The 24578-nt window shown below is 37.8% G+C and overlaps 1 protein-coding gene across 8 annotated transcripts in view; it reads left to right on the top strand.

Annotated features, from left to right (window-relative positions):
* The first annotated feature begins 2721 nt into the window (after positions 1–2721).
* The window catches only part of HEATR5A (HEAT repeat containing 5A), a 64794-nt gene continuing 42937 nt past the window's right edge, over positions 2722–24578 (top strand). For 6 of the 8 annotated variants that reach the window (XM_051622364.1, XM_051622363.1, XM_051622360.1 and 3 more), the window contains exons 1-9: positions 2722–2820; positions 12806–12886; positions 14257–14524; positions 15569–15780; positions 19504–19612; positions 20138–20287; positions 20548–20719; positions 21365–21525; positions 23967–24222. In XM_051622364.1, the coding sequence (XP_051478324.1) occupies positions 14399–14524; positions 15569–15780; positions 19504–19612; positions 20138–20287; positions 20548–20719; positions 21365–21525; positions 23967–24222 (1186 nt within the window). In that variant the 5' untranslated portion in view covers positions 2722–2820; positions 12806–12886; positions 14257–14398. Of the gene's footprint in view, positions 2821–12805; positions 12887–13233; positions 13321–14256; positions 14525–15568; positions 15781–19503; positions 19613–20137; positions 20288–20547; positions 20720–21364; positions 21526–23966; positions 24223–24578 lie in introns of those variants that run through there. The other 2 variants (XM_051622359.1, XM_051622365.1) reach the window with 2 other exon arrangements.

Genomic DNA, 24578 nt, shown 5'->3' with positions numbered 1-24578 from the left:
TACCAAAATAGACTAACTAATGAGAAGACTAATCAGTCAGTTTGTGCATTGCAATTATCTGCTAGTTGCTTATTTTATTAAGTAATTTGCTATTGAAGCTCAGTCTGGACTAATGAGGAAAGGGGAAATTGAATTAATACATAGAGAATGCATTTAATTGCCCTATATTTGTCTAGTAGAACAGAATACTATAAACTTGCATGACAATTTTTTTTATATCACATTGAAAAGGGGAAAGATAAATATGGTATGCATTACTGCTAAAGTAGATGCTAATTTGAATCAGTGCATGGTTAACACTCTGTTGACCAATTTAGGGAAATATGTATTAAAGAATCAAGATTAGCTATAAATCTAATAAATACAAATTCTTACCCTCATGTAAGCTCTGCTGGCGCAAAGCAACCCTAAAGTACCCAGAGACGAAAGGCGCATCCTTCATCACTATCTCCTTTTTCCAACTGATTGCTGCAAGTTGAGCATTAACACAGCATTACTTAAAGCTGATATTGTGTATATTGGGGGCTGAGAAATATCATTCTTGGGAAGAACTGAGCAAGGCAGGATTTCTTACTGACGATATTTTGTCTTGCCCTGAGCTCATGTAACATTCAACATTACCAGATACTAATCTCGAGTGGGTTTCTGCCCGTTACCACAACAGACCCAATACAGGTATAACAATAACAGCAGCAATAATCTTCTAAAGTTCTAGGGGTTTTTTTATTTGTTTCTGAGATAAACATGATCAATCCTTCACAAATACTACCATGTCTTTCTGTTACCTCAGGAGTGTCCGATATAGCAGACTTTGTTTTTCTGAAGTTCATTATGGAAAACATCATAGCAGCAACAGTCTTTGAATATAAATTATTCTGTTGACCTTTCTCACAAGTTGAACAACAGACCACCTATGTTGAGCAACAGCAACTCATCTTCTGATGAAAATGAGGTTAACTGTGCAAATAACTATTTCCTACGGGGGGTACATTTTTTTTGGTACCAGGGGTTAACACATTTACACCAGTAGGTGTTTGTGGATTTAATTTCTGTGAAATATACTTATGGAAACAGTTTCCTGCTTCAGGTATGAGGCATTTATGTATTATTCATTACCACATCCACCGGCAGAATTATTTTGTAAAAGGTCATTGCATCAATGCTCATGTTTCTTTATCAACAGGCGATTTAGTAAAAATGAAACCAGTGTCCATATATGGTAATGCAGCCTGGTGCTCTTGGCATCTATAGCGAAATGTAATCAGGCAGTTGTGTGTGTGCATTCTTTGAGATATTCCTCAGCAGTATCATCTACATGACTAAATACAAATGTTCACAGAGGATCACACTGTATGTAAATTTTACATATTGAACCTATTTGAAGATGAATTTACAAGTTTATGTAAGGGCTAGACATGATTTCAGCTCCTACGTTTACACATCCCAGGCATTATTCCCTCCCCACCATGTTTTGTACCACTTCAAAGAAAATAGCCCCAGAGAACTCAGTTTGTGGAGAGGAATCTTAAGTTTTCCACTCAGAGGTTTAACCACTGTTATCCTGTGGAAGTAAGAAGACAAAAGATAATTTTAAAGATTTGTTGTCTAGTCAAAAACAGTGTTTAATCCCAGAAGGCATTATTTCTTAATCAACTTTGTAGCAGCAGCTAAGGTAGTAGAATTAAAAGAGAACATGTCAATCCCACCCAATTTACTTGTTGGCAGCAGAAACCAGACCCGATGTCTGTCTTCCAATTTGCTCTGCTTGGCAGGATACAAAAACAATCCAGACATGGCCAGGCATCAGCTACAAGACTAAGATTATTGTTGGTTTATTTTAAAACTTAAAAATGGTTGAGAGATGTTTATTAAGACAGAACTTAAACTCTGATGACGGACTTCAGAAAAGAAAATTCCCCCAACTGAAATTTTCTCTTGTGAATTTGCTTCTGAAAATGTCAAGGGTTGAAGTAATCCCTAACAAGATAGCTACCTCCTTCAGTTGGAGCACTTAGGCAGAAGAAAGAAACCAAGTGAAAATCCTGGAGGAGTCCACATCTGGCCTGCCCAGGAAGACACAGAATGGCTAAATGACTTGAGATCCCACCTCGGTTTGGGTCCAAAGCCTACACTGGTGAATCCCAAGTTTTTGCAGATGTTCAATCCGACGAACCGATGGGATATCTCTGCTGCTGCACTGGTGCAGGGCCAGGGGCCTCTCCGGCACGCACCGCTGGGCGCCTATGGGGTGGAGTGACAAGCAGAAGTCGTGACAGACTCTGATCAGAGCCCGGTACAAACCTCAACAGTATCAACTGAACTACCCTAAAAAAAAATAGTTATTTTTTTTTTTTAAATCACAAAGAGGGGCTTTTTGTTCTGGTTTTCCGGGAGAGCCTCATCTCCTGGCTGCGCCTCCCTCACGCTGCTTCAGCGCGGGAGCAGCGCGGAGCTCGTTGCCGGCCCCGGCGGCAGCAGAGCTACGGAGCGACCCCAGGGGCCGCCCCCCCGCACCCCGCCCCGCACCCCGCCCGGGGCTCCGCGCCTCCCCGCGGCGTTCCCGCCCTCTGCAGCGCCCAGGTCCGCACCGGCCACCGCGGGCGCTCGATGGCTCCGGGCCCGATTGCACAGCCCTGAGCGGCGGCAGCGCCTCCTCCCTCCGGGCCCTCCCTCCCCCGCCCCGGGCTCAGGCCCCGTCCCCCCCCCCCCGCGCCGGAGGAGGGCGGGCGGACGGAGCCGAACCCGCAGCGCCGCCGCCGCCCCGCAGAGCGGCGCGGGAGCCTTGCGGTGGGCCGAGCCCAGCCGCGCCGCGCCGGCCAGGTACCGCGGGCGGGCAGGGAGGGAGGGGCGAGGGGCGCCGGTCCTAGCCCGCCAGCCGCCGAGGCAGGGGAGCGAGCGTCCGGGAGGGCAAGGAAAAGGGCGCTGGGAGCCCCGGCGTCCGTGTGGGCGAGGTGCGAAGGCCCGGCGGGGGGCACGGAGCCACCGGGGGTGGGGCAGGACAGGACGGGGATGACCCTAAACCAGCGGGGTGCCAGCCTCTCCGCCGGGCGGGAGGGGATGCCCGGGACCGGCGCGGGCTGTGGAGCGGAGTGAAGGCGGGCAGAAGAGCCGAAAGGAGCCGGGAAGGTCGCTGCAGGGCTGGGACTCCTCGAGGCCTGCGCCTGAAAAGTGCTCCATCACCCCCGGGGCGACGGAGCCCTCCGGGTGGGTGAGGCGGAGCAGCCGGCTTTAAAGCCGGCGGGCGGGCCCGGGCCCCCCAGCAGAGCCCGTCCCGTCCCCGCGCGTTGCGGCTCAGGGCTCGCTCCCGTGAGGGGAGAGCAGAAAAGGTCTCCTGGTCCGGGGAGCGAGGCAAGCCACTCGTGTGTGCCCCGCCGCCGGGATGTCACGGGGAGGGGCGGCGGGCGAGGCCCTGGGGCAGTCTGGATTGAGGTGCCGGGTAGGCGAGGGTTGATGTTTGCCTGGTACGGGTCGATACAGATCTTAATACTGCAGGGACGATTTTGGCATGCACGTGAAGGGAGTGTGGATGCTTGTAGGGGCTTTTTTTCATCTTCTTTTTTATACATAAAACTTTTAAATTAAGAATATTTGGGGGCAAGGGTAGCATTATTAGATATTCTTGTATGCAGAAATGGTATTATAGGCTTTTGCAGTTTGAATTCCTGGCTGTGCAGGTGGGACAATCAGCAATCAACACCATGTAAATGGTAAAAACTTTGCACAGGGATGTAAACTCTGTAGGGTTGCATTAGCGTTGACATTTTAGAATAAGGGAAAGAGTAATAGACATAGTAGGTTTAGTTAGAATAAGGGTAAATTTTATTGAGATAAGAGAGGAGGAAGGCAGATAAAGTTAAGATGACTTCAGCTTTGTGCTTCTGTAAATGAAACTCGGTATTTTTGGAAGCTTTCATTATTTGTAATGTTTCTGGAAGTTTGGGTTTTGGTTTAGTAGGATTGTTTATAGTTATAACCGTGAATTGTACTGAACTTTTGTTCTAGTTTCATGCCAGAAATATTTTCCCTGTCTTTAGAAATAGTGAGGCTATATTGTATGTTTTGGTGTTTTGCTTCATGATATGTAATATTCTCAACCCATGTGTGAAATAAAGATTGAGACTCAGAAGATCACTTCTGCTCGTGTGCTGAATGAAGCTTGAGTTTCTTTTCCTGATGGTTTGAAACAATGAAAAGGAGGTGGGGCGAGGGAGGAAGCCAGTTTAATATTACACTAAGTCTTGCAATATATTGAAAACTTGTGCTTGATTCTTGAACAGAGGATTTTATTATTATTATTATTGCCAGTAAAATAGCAGATTTACTGACTAGATTGCAATGCTTTATCCCACAATTTCAGAAACTAGTCAGTGCTGGGTGATCTTCCATTTTAAAATTCAGAACATTCAAATGAGACAGGAGGTTAGAAACACCATCTCACAAGAACATTTTCAGATTGCAGGATGTTTGTTCTACTCAGTTCTTACCCTTGCAATTTTTACTGTTTTAAGGAAGCAGAACCTTAAAGAAGACATTAAGTATGCAAGCACATCTACCTTGCAAGCAAAAAATCATGAAATCTATGCAGTTACTTTTTTTTACCTGTTTTGGAGTTTTCTTTGGGCAACAGCCATTTAAAATATCTAGAGAATCAACCATGACAGTAAGGTATGTCAGTGATTTATGCTGGGATAGTGGTCTCTGATCTGCCAGATTCCTGCAGAGTCGGCACCTGTGAGGGCTTCTGCTGCTGAATTTCTGTGTTGGTGTACTTCAATGCAGCTGAACTCTAGTCATACAACTAGTTAAGCTAGTATGAGGATAGCTGTAATGATTCTCAGGAAAAATAAGTATACTCCAGGATTTCAAGATATCTTCAGCAAAAAAATCGTATGGTTTAATTTAATGCTAAGCTAGGCTGGATTCAGTGTTTACCTTAATGGAAAATTGATAAATAAAATCAACCTGCACTTTGGATTATCTATATGCATATATATCACCTACTGTAAGTCAATTTAACATTTTAACAAATAATTTAATTCCACAAAACTCCTGTCATTGTGGCAGAACTCCTCATTTTGATACATTTTGTCCATGTTAGATAAACATTGTAACCTATAATGTTGTCAGGAATAAAGCATCTTCAGACATATATTGATATAATTGTTGGGATTTAGATGGATATTTATACTTCTGGGGTTTTTGTGCACTTGCCTTGCTATAGCATCAGCTTTCAAACCTGCAAAGAAAAAACCAAAAGCATCCTATGCATTTTTATTGAGATTGAAGTTAGTTACTGCATTTTTAAGTTTTGTTAGTTGATTTTGAGGGGAGGATGTGGCATATTTTAGACTCACTTTGTCAAAATCAGATTTTTAGATATGATACTGTTTTTCTTACTATTGGAAGCATTGATTAATTATTCATATGCAGTTTGCCAGGTTGCCTGTAAATAAAGTAATGTTCTGAGGTGTCTGTAATGGAGCCAAGTTTATCTTTTGACTTAAAAATTCCGAAAATTAACCTAAATAATATTAAAGAGTTGTCGGTGCTATAGGGGACAGAGTGTGCCAGTAGTGCCTGCTGTGGAGCTCAGGAAATGACTGGTGTCTATTTCTCAATAACTGAATGCATCTGTTTCTTGTTTCCTGGAATAGTTCTTCTCACATGGAGATAAAGATAAAAGTGATGTTAAGAAACATGAAAGCAAAGTATATGTGCTTTTTAACACGATGAATGAATGTCTTCCAAAATCTGAGTTTTTAAAAATGTCTTGAATGCTTTGCATTGCTAAAACAGTTATTGCATTTCCAGGCACTTTTTTTTTTTTCCCAGGGTATTTTTTGCCTAGTTATGTCAAGCTTTGTCCTCAAAACTTCACAGAAATAGTTCAGCGTTCCTTGAAGACATTGTCTTGTCATTTCTTTCACACTTCAGCAAATGTATATTGTGTTGTAGTTCTTATCAATGTCCCCGTTATGTATGAGGGTTGTGGGTGGTCACATTCTTTGTGTGAATATTTTTAAAACCAGCAAGCCCGGAACAAGCATTCTGATAGATTTCACTTAGACCTTTGTTGCCTTTAAGCTTTGTTGCTTTTTCAGTTATGGGGAGTTTCTTCTGAAGCTTGGAAATCAATAACATTTGCTAAGCATTTTGCTAGGAAAAACGGCATTTTGGAAGTTTTCCTGTGGGAGTAAATAAGTACTTTGAGCATCATTGTCCCCAAAACACCAAAATCCAGCCCTTTTTGTTTTGCAACACAGTTGAAAGTAGCTGAGAAACTAACAAGATGCTGTTTGGGGAGTGTAGTATTTGTTCTTTAGCACAGCATGAAATGCTGTGTGAATATGACAAGACCTATATGGAAGGTGCAATATATGAAGATGCACTTGGATTACATCTTTAACAAGTACCTGTATAAATGCTACCTCATTTTCAATTATAGAATAGATGCATACTTTTTGCTGCAGCAAATTACTTAATCCAGAACACTAACTGTTAAGTGGAGAGCCTGAAAGAAAGGGGTCTTGTTTCAATGTCTATGATTTCAGAATCATGTTTCTAAACTGAATAATTGCATACAAAAATATAACATAAGTGGAAGTTGTCTCAGTCTGAAATCTTCAGCAGTAATTAGAGGAAATGGATGGTTGTGTAATAATCTGTTATATTTTTATTGCTCTTAGTCAAGCAGATTCTTAATTGCTTTTTGCTATTTGGGATAGGCATGTTATGTAAGCGTGTACATATTTTTATTTTTAAAGAAGGGTAGCCTGACTTGTGAGTAGAGTTGAATCCCATAATAACACAAAATATCCAATAAAATATATGAGTTCTCAACTGCGAGATTTACTGCCTGGTGTGTTTTTCACCTGCAAGTGCACTTAAAATGTGATACTAAGAGTTACAGTTCTGATTGATTTAAAAGTATTTAAATCCTGAACCTTCTACTCTGTGGCCAGGTATTCTTTTTCTATGTGCTCTGGCTTGTGGTCTTGTTAGGACTTCGTCTTGTGGCCTGTTCTTACAAAGTGCTGTCAAACATCACTGCTAGTCCCATCTTCTCCATACTTGGCTTCACATTTCCCCACTGCTGACCAATATAAGATAATGCTGCAAAATACCTGGCATTCTTATTGCAGTATATTAATTTTGGATGAAAAACAAACAAGTCCATTTGATGCCAAGAAGTAATTTGGTCCAAATTGCTGAGACCAGTCACTGATCATGGAATTGGTTTGGGTTGGAAGGGACTTCAAAGATCATCTAGTTCCAATCCCCCTGTATGGGCAGGGACACCTCCCACTAGACCATGTTGCTCAATGCCCCATCCAGTCTGGCCTTGAACACTTCCAGGGGTAGGGTATCCACAGGTTTTGTGGGCAACCTGTTGCCATGTTTCGCCACCCTCATAATGAAGAATTTCTTCCTTATCTCCAATCTAAATCTCCCCTCTTCCAGTTTAAAACCATTCCCCCTTGTCCTATCACTACAAGCCCTTGTAAAAAGTCCCTCCCCAGCTTTCCTGTAGGCCCCTTCAGGTACTGGAAGACCTCTATAAGGTCTCCCTGGAGCCTTCTCTTTCTCCAGGCTGAACAACCCCAGCTCTCTCATCCTGTCTTCATAGGAGAGGTGCTCCAGCACTCTGGTCATTTTTTTAATTTTTTTTTTTCTTTTAATTCTTCAGCTTCTCTTGGTGTTTTGGTGCTGAAATGCCCAAAATTTGCTTGTATGTTTTATTTGAAACTACATGCAAGAAAGCAGTGAAAGAGCACAACAAATTCTCAGCTTTTTTTCAGTTGAATGAGACCAAGAGTGATTAGCACTGCTGAACATGAAATGTGTACAGAGGGATCAGTGTTATGTCGGGACCAGCAGTTAACCTGCCGTTGTTTCACATGGCTCTGTAGACGGAAAAATTTAAGGCTTTTGTATATAGAGAAAAGGCCTGAGTTGGCTGAATTCTGAGGATCCTGCCACAGAAGAGATGAGCTACTGATGTCCTTATGCTGACACTTTTATTTAGCTTTGCCTTTTCTTACTGTAGATTTTGAGGCAGACTTTGCTTCTGTGTGTAGTTGGTAGTAGTTAGTAGAGGTCAGTAAGTAAAGAAGCCCTGTCTTTTGAGTAATAATACATTCCTTTCTCTAGCTGTTGATTATTCCCACTTCATTGTATATCAAGTGTCTAAACTCCAAACTCATCTGAGTTGGAATATTACTTCTTTTTAATTTCTTATCAAATTATTATGAGCCTCTCATTGTCATTTGTTCAAGTTAGATTATTTCTGTGTGGGCTATACATTCCAGCTAGATTGCATCTGAAGATAACTTGATCCTTCATTCCTTGGGCAACCAGGTCTCCTGTTGGAAGTTGCTAGGAGTTTGATCTTGCCCTTTCTGCCATCTCCAGACCTTTGTACCTCCTTATGCTTGCCTACAAGCAAAAATGATACACTGTAACTATTGGATTTTGGTCTAGGTTTCATTCACAGGCAGCTGAATTTGGCTTGGTTCTTTAAGGAGGTTTTTCAGTCCAGCTGGTGAAACCAGCATCATACTCAGTTTCTCTTGTCAGAAGTAAGCCCGAGGGAGCTGGACAGCTTTGTTGATGTTGAGGAGACACTCCAAAGAGGTATGTGAAAGGGCTTAGCGCAGGCTTAGGCATCGATTGTCTTTCCACGCAGTCAGCTCGGATGCATGAGTAACAATCATCCCATTAAACTTTTAAAACCGTGCTGCAGGAGTAACATTGATCTAAACTGTTAATGGCTAGAGCTAAACATGTCAGGCTGGAAGGCTTTCTCTTAAATGTATTGGTTCACTTGTTAGATAGATTTTAATATAACCTGTGAATTTGAAGCTAAAATGCTGCTGTGATGCAGGGATATGCAACTGGAAGCTATGGACACCCTTCAGCTGTTTTTCAGCATTGTGATGCTTATGACATTGGTTGTGTAGTCAGTCCCATGGCAGCTCTCATGAAAACACTGGTAATTATTACTGGTAATTAAAAAGTCTTCCTCATTACTGTTACTAATTTTTTACTATCTCCTTACTGGCAATGAGTAACAGTGATAATTTCTTAGAAGAATAATGTGCTTTTTACTTCTCTGCTAGACTAGTCTTAGGTACAAAATTGAATCCACAGGTTTATTGTCTCTATGCTTTGTATCAGATTTAATGCAGAATTATTGTAACACTTGTGAAATCAGAAAAATATAAGTAATTATTTTTAAGATAAGTTAAACAGCACTTAATTTTCTTCACTACCTAGAAGACATAAAGGACCTAGATTGTCATCTAGACTGTACCCTAGTTCCTCATCTGAGTATCATACTTAGAGAGCTGAGGTTGATCTGATTTCTGTTTGAGCAGCACTTGTTCCTAGCAAAGAGAGACAGACTGCTGGAACAATGAGCTCCAGTGTGAGAAATCTTACAAGAAAATACATTTGTGAGTACATACTTGATCTGTGTGGTAGTTTCCATTACTTGTGCTGATCTTCCTTGAAGTGGTAAGTCATAATTTAAAGGTTTATTTTTTTTTAGTGAGACATCAATTAGGAGTCTTCTTTATTGCAGATTTCTGTTTTTTTGTTTTGTTGGGTTTTGGTTTGTTTTGGGCTTTTTTCTTTGTTTGCTGTGTTGTTGTTTTTTTTAAATGCAGAGACAAAATATTCCATGGGGTGGGTGGAAATGGAAAAGTAGAATTCATTAAGTTGCCACTATTGCTCATAGTTTTTCATTTGTTGTGTATCAGCTTTTGTCTTAGACTGCCAAGTGAAAGAAATGCAACAGACTATGGACTGCTTCCCTCAGTTTTTAAAGCCTGAGGAGGTTAGCTGTCTGAGAGTAAACTTGATACACATAATAGATCTATTTGGTTATTTGGTTGTGGTATAACTTTGTCATGGGCAATCTGTTGGTTCTCATATTTTAAAGCCATTTGTTAAAGGCAGTTATTCAGATCCCTCTTACCCTATTTCAGTCTCCATTTTTTTTAATTTTTTTTTTCCCAAGAAGAAGACTCCAAGCCCCTTTTTCTCTTCAAGGTTTGTCAGGAACTTTAGAATCTCAATTGATGTTGCCTTTTAATGTCAATTTACAGGGCAGCATTCCATGTAGTGCTTGTTCTAAGAGCTTTTCTGAGCTGTTTTCTGATCAGTCTTTAACAATCCTGCTTGCTAAATTGGCAGCCAGAAAATGAAAAATTTTTCGTCAGTAATAAGTAGGAACAACTTCTGCCTTGTCCAATAAATCTTTATGACAGTTTTGTAGCAGAGTATAAACGTAAAATGAACCTACCTCATAGGAAAAAAGAGGGATTTTGATCGATATGCTTTTGTAGCAGTGATGGGGAAAGTAAATCTTGTAATTACTTCAGTTATCTAAAGACAAAACCAAAAGGATGGTGTGTTATGCCAGCTAGAAGATTCAGATTTTTATCAGCCACATATGCCTTTTTATTTTTGTTGATGGCATAGTATGTGTTTCATTCAATGAAATCTCACACTTATTTTACCAGATTTTTATTTCAGATTGAGAAGGATCAAAATTGCAGCACCAGAGTAAGGGGCCTTTCACATAATTCAACATTTCAAAACATGAGTTTCATGTAAATATAGATACATCTTCAACTACTTAGCTTGTACTTGCATCGATTTACTAGGGTGTGAGGATGTTCAAGAAAATGTGAAGCCAGCAATGGCTGACATAACAATCAGTCTTTTATTGCGCTTGCCTAGCCCACCACATGGCAATGCCACCTCTCAAATAGAGCAGAGTTGCACCTGCTTCTGGATAGTGTGTGTTTAGGTTTGATGTTTCCTTCTGCACTTAGAAATTGCCTGGTAACATCTTGTATGCATAACAAGGACACATTCACTATTAATCAAACCCAGCTTGTCCCCACATTCTGTACTCCTGTTCTGTTTTGCATAGCTGTTAAGCACTGTGCCTTTTGTGATGTTCTCCAATCTTACTGCAAAACCAACACGCTGCAGTAACAACTTGATTCCCTACATTCTCAACTGTCATCTCACAAGTTTGTATGCCTGTGCCCTTTTTTTACCTTTCTTTTTGAAGCTTCATTAAGTATCTCTTCTGATCAGTCTTAGAACTCATTAAAGGGAGTCTCAGTAGGTATTTGGGATAAAGTTTTCTAGGTAGAGTAGTGACTGTACTATCTATGGAGCTTCATGGAACCAAGGTTTGCTTGCTGGCCAGCAGTGGAAAGATCAGGTCTGTGATTTTTTTGCTGGATGGTTAGTTCTCAGTTTGTACAAAACTAAATATTGCCTACTGGACAATCAGCCTCTGTAATTCAGAACTGAGAGAACCTTTCCTCTGAGAAATGCTAGCATTTCACACCATCTTAGCTGGTGTTGATTATATAGATGGGCAACTACACCAGAACATTTTTAATTTTTAATTTTTAATTTAGACTACACAACCTATAAAAAAAAAAATCCAGTTGATATTTGCAAATATGTGCTTATACAATTGAAGTGTCACATATATAGAAACATGTTTGAAATAATTTCAGTGGAACAACATAAACTTTTGTCTGTGACTGACACTAACGAAAGAATGTATGTCAGCAGTGTGAGTTGTGGGCATGATAGCTGACAAAATGTAGGCGTGTCCAGGTTGGAGGGGGCCCTTGGAGGTCTTTTTATCCAATCGTTTGCTCAAACAAGGGTTAACTCTGAGTTCAGACCATTTTGCTTAGGGTTTTGTCCAGACTAGTCTTAGAAACCCCTTCGGATGTTCTGCAGCCTTGCAACATCTGTCCCAGTGGCTGATAATCCTTATAGTGAAAATCTTTTATTCTTCTTTCCATTTGGAACCTTCCCCATTTCAATGTATGACACTATGGGTGCTATTTCCTCCCATACACTTTAGTAAAGAACCTGTTTTCATCTTCTTGGTAGTCTTCCCTTGTGAAGGGAACCTTGTGTTAGGTTCCCCTGAGCCCTCTCTTCGCCAGGCTGAACACTGGCTCCCCAGGCTGAAAGAAGTGTAAATTACTTTGAAATCTCTGCATACTTTTAATTTGTTTTCAACTTCTTTCTCTTAAAGACTGACTGAAAACTACTCTTAAAATAGTTCACAAGTTGTATTTCATGTCCTGCCACACAAAGTTCAAGCTGATTGAGGTTTAAAAGGAGTTGTTATTACCCATTGACTCTAATATTAAAATTGTGTCAGGGAGCTAGGAGAATGGATTGGAAATCCTCATGCCTTTTTGTATTGATAGTATTGTACATGAATATTTCAGAACAGTTGAGTCACCTTTGTCAGCTCTGCTGGTCATTGAGTTAGACATGAATGCAATTGTATTGTTTATGACTTTAAGATAAGGACGTGGTCGTTCATTATAGTATTCCAGTTTAATATAAGTATTTTCCACCTATGCTTTTTTAGATATATAAAGTAATGTAGGTCTGATGAAGGCACTGAAATTATTTCCTCCTAGGAACTCTTATGCTGTCTGAGCTCACTTTGTTTTATTTAGAATTAATCTGAGTTAACAAAACAGAAATAAGAAAGGCAGTTTCAGTAGTTAAATGAATCAAATTGTATAGCAAATACAATGGGTCTGCCCAATTCAAATGCAACATATAAACAGCTAATAATATTTTTTGAGCTCCAGTTCAGTGACTTCTGGTAAGCTGTTAGCTAGTAAAAATTGTCAGTATGCAAAACTTTGAAATTCTTGGGTTTTTTTTTTTTTGGTAGAAGAGATAACTTGTGTTTCTTGTGCTTTTTAAAAGTTCATTTTTGTGTCAACTCCTTTTCTAGAAAATCGAGCTCTTGACATCCTTTATCCAAGAACCTGAAGCAGCAGAGATGCAGTTTTAGCAATGAGAAATTACCTACCAGGTAAGTCAGGTGCCAGCATGTGCCAGTGATCTGTGAGGAAAATCGTGAGTTGTAATCCACAGCTCTGTATGTAAATTGAATCGGTTGCTGTGGCAGTAGGTTATTTAGACTTCGGAATATGGCTTAGGTGAGGGGGAAAGGAGGGTTTGTGACCTGTACATGTAATTTCCGTTCCGAGCAGTGATGAAACCCTACTCAAATATTCAATGAAATATGTAATCCTACTTTTTTTGTGGTGAGTGTACTAGGATGGAGATAACTGGTAAATTGTGAACATGTATGTCCCTAGGCAGATTAAATATAGAGAGGTATACTTAGGTATTTTATCTCTGCTTGTTATTTTACAGTGTGGTGCCTTGTCGAGCTGCCTGGTACTTCAGGTAGACTTGAAGTGACAGTCCATTATAGTAAATTAGAAGTGACTAATTTCCCTTGTGAGTAAATTTTATATTAAAAAATGTGTAGAAAGTAGTGAAGGTAACCTTCTGCTGTGCATTTGCTGACAACCCAAGTACTGAATTATTTACCATTGCTTTGTATTGCCCATTTACTGTTTGATGGATCATTTTACACTCTAATATTGTTACTGCATACGAAAAAAATGTCTGTTCAGCAGTCTCTGTGACCTCTGGAAATGATAACTTCTTTGGGACTTTAAAATACAGTTGACATTTTAACAGAATCTCCTTGACTATTTTTGTTTGCAAAACCTACAAAATACTGTATTTTTTAGTTTCAGGCTATATGGCATTTAAATACTGGGAAAGAAAATGTTAACATCAAAAGTACTTTTAATCTTGGTTTTCTTCTAGTTATGCATACTGACAATGTGGAAATTCCCAAAATAGTCTGAAAGACATAAGTAAAATATAAGTTCTTTTGAAGTTCCGGTTTTTGAAACATCCTTTTTACAGGTGTGGGTTTTGTTGTGTTGTTGTTTTTTTTTAAAAAAAAAAAGGCAGCACTGAAGGTTTGTTCAACAGCAGAGTTCCCTTTTTTCTTTGTGCCTTGCTTACATGAAATGTTTGAATGTTAGTATATCTGTTTTTTAATATAATTAATGAGTTTGTTAGGTGTAAGTTACTGCTATTGCTACATTTGGGGCCAGATGGTCATTATTTTTGGGTATATATGTCATCAAGTACTAGTAAACCTCATTCATGCAAAACAAGATGAAAAAATAGAAGTACAGTGACTTTATTATCGCATTTCAAAACCTTTAGGCATTTTTAAAGCTACCTAAATAAAGCTACTGTAATGTACTTTTTTTCTTATTTTATGCTTTCCTTTGAAAGCTTAGTTTTAATAAGCCAAGCATAAATATAATATGGTTACTGACTCTCTAATATTTTTCTTCTTTTTCTATTTAGGTGTTTAAATTTCTGCTTCAGTCACCACATATTAATGGGGAGGAAAACCTGACTGATCAACTCAGTTGTAGTAGTTTGTTTAGTTGTTGTTTATATTTAATTCCCTGGTATTTGTGGAGAGATTTGAGGAAAATTTCAAGGAATGGAGTTAGCTCACAGTTTACTACTTAATGAAGAAGCATATAATCAGCTTGGTGAATTTCAGAAAGCAGAGTTCATTTTTGAATGGTTACAGTTTTTGGAAAGACTCTTACCAGTGACTAGCAGAGTAAGTATAATGATACTGGAAAAGAAAACCACATTATAGAGCTATTTCTCTCTGTCTTTTTGTTATTTTGTTTAAAAACAAAGAGCAGTATTCAATTTCATTGGTTTGATGTCTTTTATGTACACGTAATGAAAGTATGTTCAGTGTTAGCAGTAACTTTCTAAATGTTACAGGTTTTGGGGCACAGTTCTTCAAGTGACAGAGCCACTTGTGCAATGAAAGGAATTTTAGATATAAGCATTAAGTGATTTAGTTATTTTTTTAAAAACTCAGATTATTACTGCATTATGAGGACTGGCAGTCATGCGTCCTCCTAGCGTGGCACAGTTACTTGGTAGTTCTCTAGCAAGCAAGAATGCAACATCTTTCTCTTTGTTTTGTTTTTCCTAATCAAATGATAAAAAATCTGTTTCCAGCCAACTGTCCAATTGTTTCGTTCACTGTTTATATTCAGTAGCTCCTGTGGATATTTAACAGTTAAGCAACCTAGATAGTGCTCTTTAAGAGTTTTATTATTTGTGTTAAAATATTTAAGTTAAACATGCTGCCAGGCTCTTAAGTTAGATATTTTTTTTTAAGAGTATTTAAAAAAAATTGAGGCAAGACTAAAATAGATTATTATTTTAAAGCAAGTGCTTTCCTTCATAATGCTCAACTTCTTGAAACTCTGCTGAAATTATTTACTATTTAAATTACTTTTTTTGCTATTGTTTTATTTTGAAACAGGCATAAAAAGTAAGAAATGGCAATTTTGTTTCAGCAATTGTTTTATGTAACTGTTATAAATAGGGAAAAATAATCCTGAAATGCTACTAGAAGGATTTATGCTCTGAAAAGTGTGATTTATTTTTTAAAATAAGAATAAAATAATCACATATTTGAGATGTCTTTTCTTTAAGTAGAACAGTGCAAAAAAAAATTTTAATTAAGAATGTCAGAGCATGAGAATGCTACTAATGAAAAGTAAAGCAAATTAGCATTATTTATCTCTAACTAACTTAAAAAATAAGCTGAAATTTAACTGGTTACTGATTTTATTTCCAGGCTGATATAAGGGAAAACCAGAAGAAACTGGTTGAACAATTGACTTCTTTATTGAACAATTCACCAGGACCTCCTACCAGACGGCTTGTTGCCAAGAATTTAGCTGTACTTTATAGCACTGGAGAGACTTTTTCTGTTTTCCAAACAATTGACAAATGCAATGAACTAATTCGGAGTAAAGATGATTCACCAAGTTATCTGCCTACGAAACTGTAAGTATTTTTTTTTAGCCCCAAACTTCAAATCCAGTAATAACAAGAGAGACAGATTTACATGGTGAGAAGTTACTGTAGGAGAGGGTGTGCTCCCTCATTTCTACCGGTTGTCCAGTAAAAGCTTTGCACCATACGAAACACAGAATTTGGGAGCCTTCCTGATTAGTATTATTATTGTGGGTGTATCCAGCTCTAAAAAATAATTTTTTCTTTGGTGTTACATCTCTAAAATTTTTAGACTTGAGTATCATGAAGTATTACATTCATCTGAAACCTGAAAGCAAATTCAAATTGCTTCCTTACCTCAGGTATTATAAAAAATTTATTTAAATAGTTTAATATATGCTGCCTTCAGGGCAGAATTATGAGTGGTTAAGTACTTGAGTAGCATTTTATATATTCTTGTTTCTGTCTTTACTGGAAGATTTTTAGTAAGTAGTTCAGCTGCATGTTGTGGGGGAAAAAAAGTCAGGTCAGTACTTTTCAACATATGTTGCCTTTTGAAGTCTAATAAGCTTAAATATATTTTTCTTTCTTGTTTGGAAGTTTCATGTTACAAATCACAAAAATATAATGTAAAATCAGTCATATTAAGTCACTTTAGAATCACATTACTTTTGAAGCATTTAACACAGAGGCAATTTGGTGGCTGATGTGAGTCAGTGTATGTTGCATACTTAGAACAAAAGTTGACCTACCTAGCTACCTAGTATTTACTGGATCTGCTTGAAAGAAGGGCCTGTAATTATTTGAAAGCTAAGCTAAATGAATTTATTTCAGAGTGTAGGAATGCTACGCTGTAGCATTACTTGTAGCAATGCTAATCTTGTTGCTATCATTCAGAACTATAATGTCCATAGTATGCTTTAAGGTAATAGAGTAAACTGAGTCTTTTAAAAGTTTAGAATAAGTTTGCTATAAAAAGTCTTAGTCCTGTAAAGTAAGTTGCTGCTATACTACTGGATCTTCAGTGGTGAGATGCATTAACATTATAGTGGTTGTCATGTGGGACAGAGCTCTGTGGGTCTTCCAGCTTTGGCTGCAAGATTCTGCACTGGAGGAAGTGGGATGATGTTGGCATGGGAAGAGGGGATGATGGAGTCCATTGGCCCTAAGGAAGTAATGGCAAAGACAGACAGAAATGGCAGATATCCAGACTCAGAAGGCAGAGAAGTTGCTGGGGGGAGAGGAGGCAATGCTTGGAATCCTGCTGGGTATGAAAGCAGTAGTGAGGAGAGGAAATAAGAGATAAAGTGGAGAAAAAGGTAGCAGCAATAAAATATTATTTATTTCAAAATAGGTTTGAACAAGGGATTTCTTGTAGTGCTGACAGTGAGACAACAGGCCACAGAAACTGGACCTACAGTATTGAGTAAAATCTTTCTTCTTGGGCTGCAAGAGTACTTGGTGTTCAGTGAAGAAAGACTGCACGTTTTTGCTTCTTTTTTTTTTAAATCTTGATTAAAGTGTTGTCTTTGTTTGCCATCTGTCCTTATTTAGCATACATGCCCATTTTGTCTGATAGCAACACTTCGCCATCATTGCTCACAATATGTTGGTTCACCTGGAGGCTCCTTTAAATACAGTTTCCAGGGAATTGTTCTGTTATCTCATAAGTAATAATTTTTCTTATAGGTGGAAGATGAGAATGTTTTAGGCAAGCATTTTAAAGCAAACATTAGTTAAGTTCTCATCTACTATTAAAATTGAGTGTGATGTGAACCCCGTATCGGATCAGATAAACAGGTCATATAATGTGAATCCAGCTTATTACTTCAAATTATTAAATTTTTTAAATATCCACTACAGTTATTTTAAAACCATTAGCATTTGGAAGATATTTGGCTGGTCAGCAAACTTTCATAGGTGATCTCAGTGCTATTTTACCACGTTAAGTATCCTTGTTCTGCATTTTTGTTGGTACCTCTCAAAGTACAATTGTTAAGGCAAAACAGATAAAACTACTTAAATCTAGAGTCTTATATCAGGGTGGAGTTGTGCTGCTAGAGAGGAGAAAACACAGGCAGAGAGGATTTTCCCTGAAAAATTTGTGTAAATTAACAGGCTTTCTTGGAAACTTCTGGCTGTTGCTTGTGATTTGACAGATAAAGTGACTCAATACAGTTTGGACTTAGTGAAGAAACATTTGTGGAAAAAAATAGACAACTAGAGTCATGACACCATCCTAGAAGTCAGTCGGAAGACTTCTTAAGTTCTACACTTTTATAGAAACTTAAATATTGAAGTGCAGAAGTAGCTGGATTCTCATCTTTAGTTGACTAGATGTTACTCATCAACAAATATTGCCAATTTGTTGGAAGTAACTGTTCAACACTGATGGACTCTTTCATATACCATTTAAGCACACGGCAGTACAGCCAACTGTTTAAGAGCATTTGCAGGCTATGCCATGATGTCATAAAGTAGTTCTGGTCTGGGGTGCGGGTGTTTTTTTAGTGTTTGTTAAATATTCCTCCCTTGGAGGATAACATGAAATGTATATTATTTAGTCTTAAGGCTAGTTAAAGAGAGTATCTGTGACCATCAAATGATCAATTTAGTAGCAAAATGGTGCAATTGTAATTTCATGCCTAGTCATACCATGAACAAAATAAAAATCCATACTGTTGGTATGTACCAAGTTGGATAAAACAATGAAAAATGTTGCTTTAACAAAAATAGGATTATGGCATGATGAAAGATAAAGCATATCAGTGTTATTTTTCTTATTGTGCTTTGTAATTTAGGGGATTACTGTTAAATGCATTTTTCTAATTAAGAATGTGTTCAATATGAGATTTTAAAATTTTGAATGTGAAACTTGAATTCAGTTGGGGAATAAGTAAAATGCTGTTTTGTTGAAGGGGATGCTGAACAGTGTCACTGCATATTTAAGTAGTTCTGGCCAAAGAGCTATAAACTGATTAAAGTTACAATTTCCTTTTCCCTTGTACACGTGAAATTAATTGGTTGAGTTGTAGATCTGTCAATACAAAAGCAAAGTGTTTTCCTTTATTATTCAAAGGAAAACACTATTTAATTAAGCAACTCTTTCTTTATTACTTTGTTTTTGCTCAATGTTTAGCAATTTTTGCATTTGCTAAAGGAGATGCCAATGACCACACAGACTCCAGTTGTCAGGTGTTTCACCTGGAAACTAAATTCAGAATTTGTGTGCTGTGAAAAGGACACGGGCTTACATTTTTATTTACCTCTAGGTGTCTCCTTAGTGTGTATTGTTATACATAAATACCAGAATTGTAATTACTAGAGCATTTGCAATCTACTATCAAACATTGAGTTGTAAATAAACCTGTCCCTGTCTGTTTCTAGCAGCATCTGCTGTAGCACAGTGCCACAGACTGCAAGGTGCAGGGCATGCTTAGTTAGAAATCAATGTTAAGGCTTAAATGTGCATATGAAACTGTATTCCTATTGTAAGAGTTACTGAAAGTTTTCCATTACCTGAATTCTTAAATTATCCAAGTAACTTCCCAAGCCTTGTATCTGTATTTCTCGTAGAGTGTATGTGCCACACACAGACTTTTTTTTTCTTTTTTTTTTTTTCTTTTTTTTTCCCCTTTTGATAAGCCCCTTACATTCTGGGGACATTCTATTTAGTTATTTTGCTGTTCACCATTGGTTACCTTAGTCGTCTTAATCCCTTTCATTGACTACTGCATCCATTTTCACACGTCTTTGGATTTGCTTTTGTTTTAGTGCTGCGGTGGTTTGCTTGGGATATTTATACAAAAAATTGGGAAGAATTTTGGGAAACAGTTTTACTGACACCGTTGGGAATGTGCTTAAAGCAATGAAGAATGCAGAGGTATTGGAACAGCATGTTTAAAAATGGTTGGAAAAATAATAGGATTTTTACTGTTGTCAGCTGGACCAATGAATAGGAGAAGGTGCATGATACCAAAATGTGAAAAAATTGTGGAAAGTCATAGAAGAAAAATAAATGTCTACATTCCAAAGAATTACTAGAGCTAAAGATTATGACTGTGGAAGGATGGATCATAGCTGTTCTCAAACTGATTTCACAAAATAACTCAATTAACTAGAAAATCAAACTGCCTTATAAATGAGAACATTTTTGTTCCAGCTTGTACTTCAGATTTTGAGTTTTAAGCTGCTAGTGAGTACTTCTCAGTAGAACACAGAATTAATGTTTTCACTTGCTTATAGTGTTATAGAGCAAGTTATCTGCTTTAACTCACTTCCACATAAAACAAGCTCTAACAGTTTAAAAGACCCAAACAATTGTTTACCTATTTCAGTAGTTGGTATTTTCTATTTCCAAGGAGCTCAGGGTGACAAAACTTTAACATTTCTCTTTTTCATTTTTCAGTCTCAAGGTCGTTATGAAATCATGCTCAGTTTGCAAAATATATTAAATGGTTTAGGAGCTGCTGCTATCCCCTGTCACAGAGATATTTACAAAGCTGCCCGATCATGTTTGACAGATCGCTCCATGGCCGTACGCTGTGCTGCTGCAAAGGTAAAGTGCTCTAATTGCTGGGTTTTTTTAAGTAAGCTCCCTAAATAAAATTCTGTTTTAATGGATGGTGAACACAGCAGTAAATATGTTGTTTGCTTATCTTTATTTCTTTTATACTGCCTGGGCAGCAAACATTCAAGAATGTTAATATGAGGCAACAAGCTTATTTTGTCAAAAAGACACTATTACGTAGCAAGCTAAGATTCACACCAAGTGCTTTTCAACATCAAAACATTTTTATTTCCCCTGTTTTTGTCTAGTGTCTGCTTGAACTTCAAAATGAAGCAGTATTTATGTGGACTACAGACCTGGATAGTGTTGTCACCTTGTGTTTTAAATCCTTTGAAGGTTCCAATTATGATGTACGATTAGCAGTTTCAAAAGTTTTAGGCACAGTCTTGGCTAAAGCTCTAACATCTAAACAGACACCAGGTAAAGAATTTACTTTGCTGGTTCATCATCTGTAATAATCTGTCAGATGGTAAGAAACTCTCAAGTTCTGTTGAAGCCCAAATTAAAATCACAATGTAAGCTTTGTCTATTCATAATATATCTATTATTCTTATTCTTCTGGAGAGCTAATTTAATACTAAGGTGAGATACTTTTGTTCTAAGAGTACCTGCAGCATGCTGTTATCTGGCTAAGCATAGCAAAAAGTCAGTGAGCCCTGTCTGGAGGTGGAATGTAGGGCTGCCTTTGGTGGTAAGCTTTGAATGAGTCAGAATCACAGTTTCCATGAAGCTTTGGGCGGTAGGAGCAGGCCTTACAGACCTTTTTGCAAAGGGAGCTTAGACTGGTAAATACCAAGGGAGTGTAAATAAATGTATACATATCAGGTGATGGCCCAAACTATTTAAAGATAGCTGAAGCAGAAATTTTGTGGTTTGCTGGAGCACAGAGTCCTAAAATGTCCTAGTTTTTGTTGTGAAATTATGCTCAAAGAGTGTTTGGATTTGATTGCACAACTGAATTTGTACAATTTTTTTTTTTCTAAAACGGGTAGACTTGAAATTTTTCTTCTGTAATGTAAAACGTTTTACAGAGCTATTCCTCTCAAGATTTACATCTATTCTTAGCATCCACCAGGCATAACTTCCGCAGAATCACTTTGGAAGAAGTTTTGGAACTGCTGGGAACTGGATTTCTGCGTGGAAGTTCTGGATTTCTACGAGCCAGTGGCGATATGTTGAAAGGGACCAGTTCAGTCAGCAGAGATGTTAGAGTTGGTGTCACCCAGGTCTGGATTACATTATTTATGTTTTTCTGAGATTGCTAAGCAGTCTTATAATAACTGATTTGCTCTCCATATATCTCTTATTTCATTATTTTTGTATCTGTGACAGAATGTTTGTAATTTAACATAAGAATTTACGTCTTGAGTTATGCTAGAAAGAAAAGGAAAAAAATTTCAGATATTGCTCATTGTTTACCTGGTAGTTTGAAATTTGCAAAATTGAATATGTATTACTTGTGAAAGGTCCAAATGGTAAGAATTTCAAGTAATATAAATAAGTACTTTCCTCAAATTTTTAATTAAAACTTAATGCCTTATGTAAAAAATAAGAGGGAGAAGTTGCAAGAATTCTTTGAACTTGGCATAGTTCCTTTCTGCATAGGGACATTCCCAGTCCCATTCTGAAAGAATAAATATGTGACAAATGAGGAAAGTAAAATTTAGTGGGGGAAAAAACGCAAGTTTTTTTGTGTTCCAGCATGCTCAGTTAGAGGATAGAATCTTGTTAACTGAGCAGGACTGACGTAAGACCATATAGTGCATGCTGGTAAAAACATCACAAATTTTTCAGATAGTATCAGATTGGCTTCTTGCTGTAAATATTATCTTAAATGGCATTTACTTGCTAACGCCTAGATATTCAAATGTTAAACCTGTGAATCAAGACTAAAGGTCATGATGAACATTTACATATCAAACAGCTGTGATTATTTTAAAAAGTTACCGTCCCCACAGCTATTTGAAATGTCTTCTTTGCCAGTAAGGGAGTTTTTCATTGCATTCCAACTTCTGCAGTGCAAAAAGTCTGTAAATTATCTTAAATTACTGATAGAAGCTGCCAGACTTTCATAAATTGTATTCTATGCTCAAATCATGCTGGGTGGAAGCTTTAGCATCTGGCAGAGAGACAGAAAAGCTGGGAAACAATAATACTTTGACAGCTATTTGCCTAGAAAATGCATGCCAGACTCCAAGGCTGTTCTATATACATGTTGCTTTTATTAGTTTTCCAGGAATAGATATTTCAGTTCAGTGTTTTGACTATTCGTACTATTTTTTGAAGGTTGTCTCCTTTTTCCTGCATCTCTGTGTTAACACCATAGTACCTCTCCTATAGTTGGTACACACTGAGTGTACCAGAACAGCTAAAATATTTCACTGTTTCTATAAGAAAAACTTCAGAAATTATGCATGTATCAGTGCCTGTGAGCAGAAAACACTTGAAGTTATAAAATGTATTCATTATTATGTGAATTGCAGCTTATTATATATCAAAAAGTAAGACAAACACTGAAGATGACTTCTTACACATGGAAAAAGAATTTATAATTGTTCAAGGCACAGCCAGGTTCAAGACGTGGTTCAAAATGTAGCCATGTAGCCATGACTCTTCACAAGTCTATTTATCCTGTTAAATTCCTTGGTTTTCAAATATGTAAAACGGGTAATGTACTCCTACGTTATGAAGCCTGAGTAGGGTTTGTCACGAGCTATTAGATGCTAACAGGATGTAATACTACAGCTTCTCCATCTACAGTGCTTCCGTTTTATGTGAATGATTTAGTTGTTAATATTAGACAAAAGACAAAGTATGCTTAAGGCAAATACAGACGTTTGTGGATATGGGTAGTAGTTGTGAACTTTCTTGTGAGGAATGTTGTGTGTTCATTTGCATATTCTCATTTTTTGTGTTCCCTTTTCTTACTGGTAGCACACCTATTCATTAAAAAAAATCCAGCACATGCACATGGAAGGCATTTGTAAGGGAGCGTATTGTGTGGCAAAATAAATGGTCTTGTGATTAGATTTGTAAAGTGACTTTGCATTCTTTTTCTGTTGTCACACAGTCTATTTATGTTACTTCCATTGCAAGGCAAACAAATAAAATTCACTGCAATGAAGAGCAGTGCTTGAGGGGTGCAAATATTCCCCAATTCAAAGCCTATAATAACAAAATTCTCTAAGGGTTATAGGTTATAGTTTTGTAACATAGTAGTTCTTAAAATGCATTCATACATTAAATTTGAGTTCCATGTGCAGAATGTTAAATAGCTGGAAGCTGTTGTTTAGTGAGACCAAACACAATGTTTTACATAACAAGTGCCTGTGCAGGGTAAACTGCCATTTCTCACACTCTGGAATGGAATAACATGAGCAAGCAGCTTGAATTAACTTGGTCAAAATGAGCCGCAATAGTGCTTGTACAGTTTTGGTAGTGACTTGAATGATTTTAAAAGATTCAGAAAAATTACAGCTACCCAAAAGTGAGAACGTACAAGATTTATGGGTATGTAAATGTATAAATAGTCTCAGTTTAGTGATGCTCTAGTTGTGGCAATAAGCAGAGATTTAAAAAAAAAAAAAAAAAAGTATGTGGGATAGCTGGCAGTGGTTTTCCAGGTGATTTTGCTCTAAAACATGGCTTCTTTTCAAATCTCTTCCAGGCATATGTGGTATTTGTCTCTACATTAGGAGCAAAATGGCTTGAAAGGAACTTCTCTACCTTCCTTTCCCATATTCTAGATCTGGTGTCTCAGTCTCATCCTAAGGCAATTCAGAGTCAGATGGATGCCATCGGCTGTCGCCGCTGTGTTTCATTTATCCTTCGAGCTACAGTAGGAGGCCTTCTTGGGGAAAAAGCTCAAATTGCAGCTGCCAAGGAGATTTGTCAGGCCATCTGGAAGCTGAAGAAAGTTGTGGGTATGGATCTAACAGGATTATCTATTTGGGCCTCTATTTTCCCTTTTTTAAGTGATTGTCCAACATCCTAATCTGGAGACTGCAGAAAAAGTGCTGATTTATTACCATAATAATGTAGAAGGCTTTTGATGGACTGCTTTCTTTTTAACTTGGGCTGATTATTTGTTTGTGTGTGTCTGTGTCTCTGCCCATGTGTAGCCACACAAGTGTAAACTTATTTTTAAACACTTCTTCCCTGGCCAATATAATATTAACCAATTACAAATATAATTAAATAATAAATATATGCAGTAATAAAATCTAGACAGTACTGTAACAGAAGTTAAATTGGCAGTTAATGTATAGCCAGATTCTGC

This window comes from Apus apus, chromosome 5 (genome assembly GCF_020740795.1).
Source record: "Apus apus isolate bApuApu2 chromosome 5, bApuApu2.pri.cur, whole genome shotgun sequence".
Classification (NCBI taxonomy): Eukaryota; Metazoa; Chordata; class Aves; order Apodiformes; family Apodidae; genus Apus; species Apus apus.
Note: the sequence above shows the minus strand (reverse complement) of the source record. Positions and strands in the feature narration are given on the sequence as shown.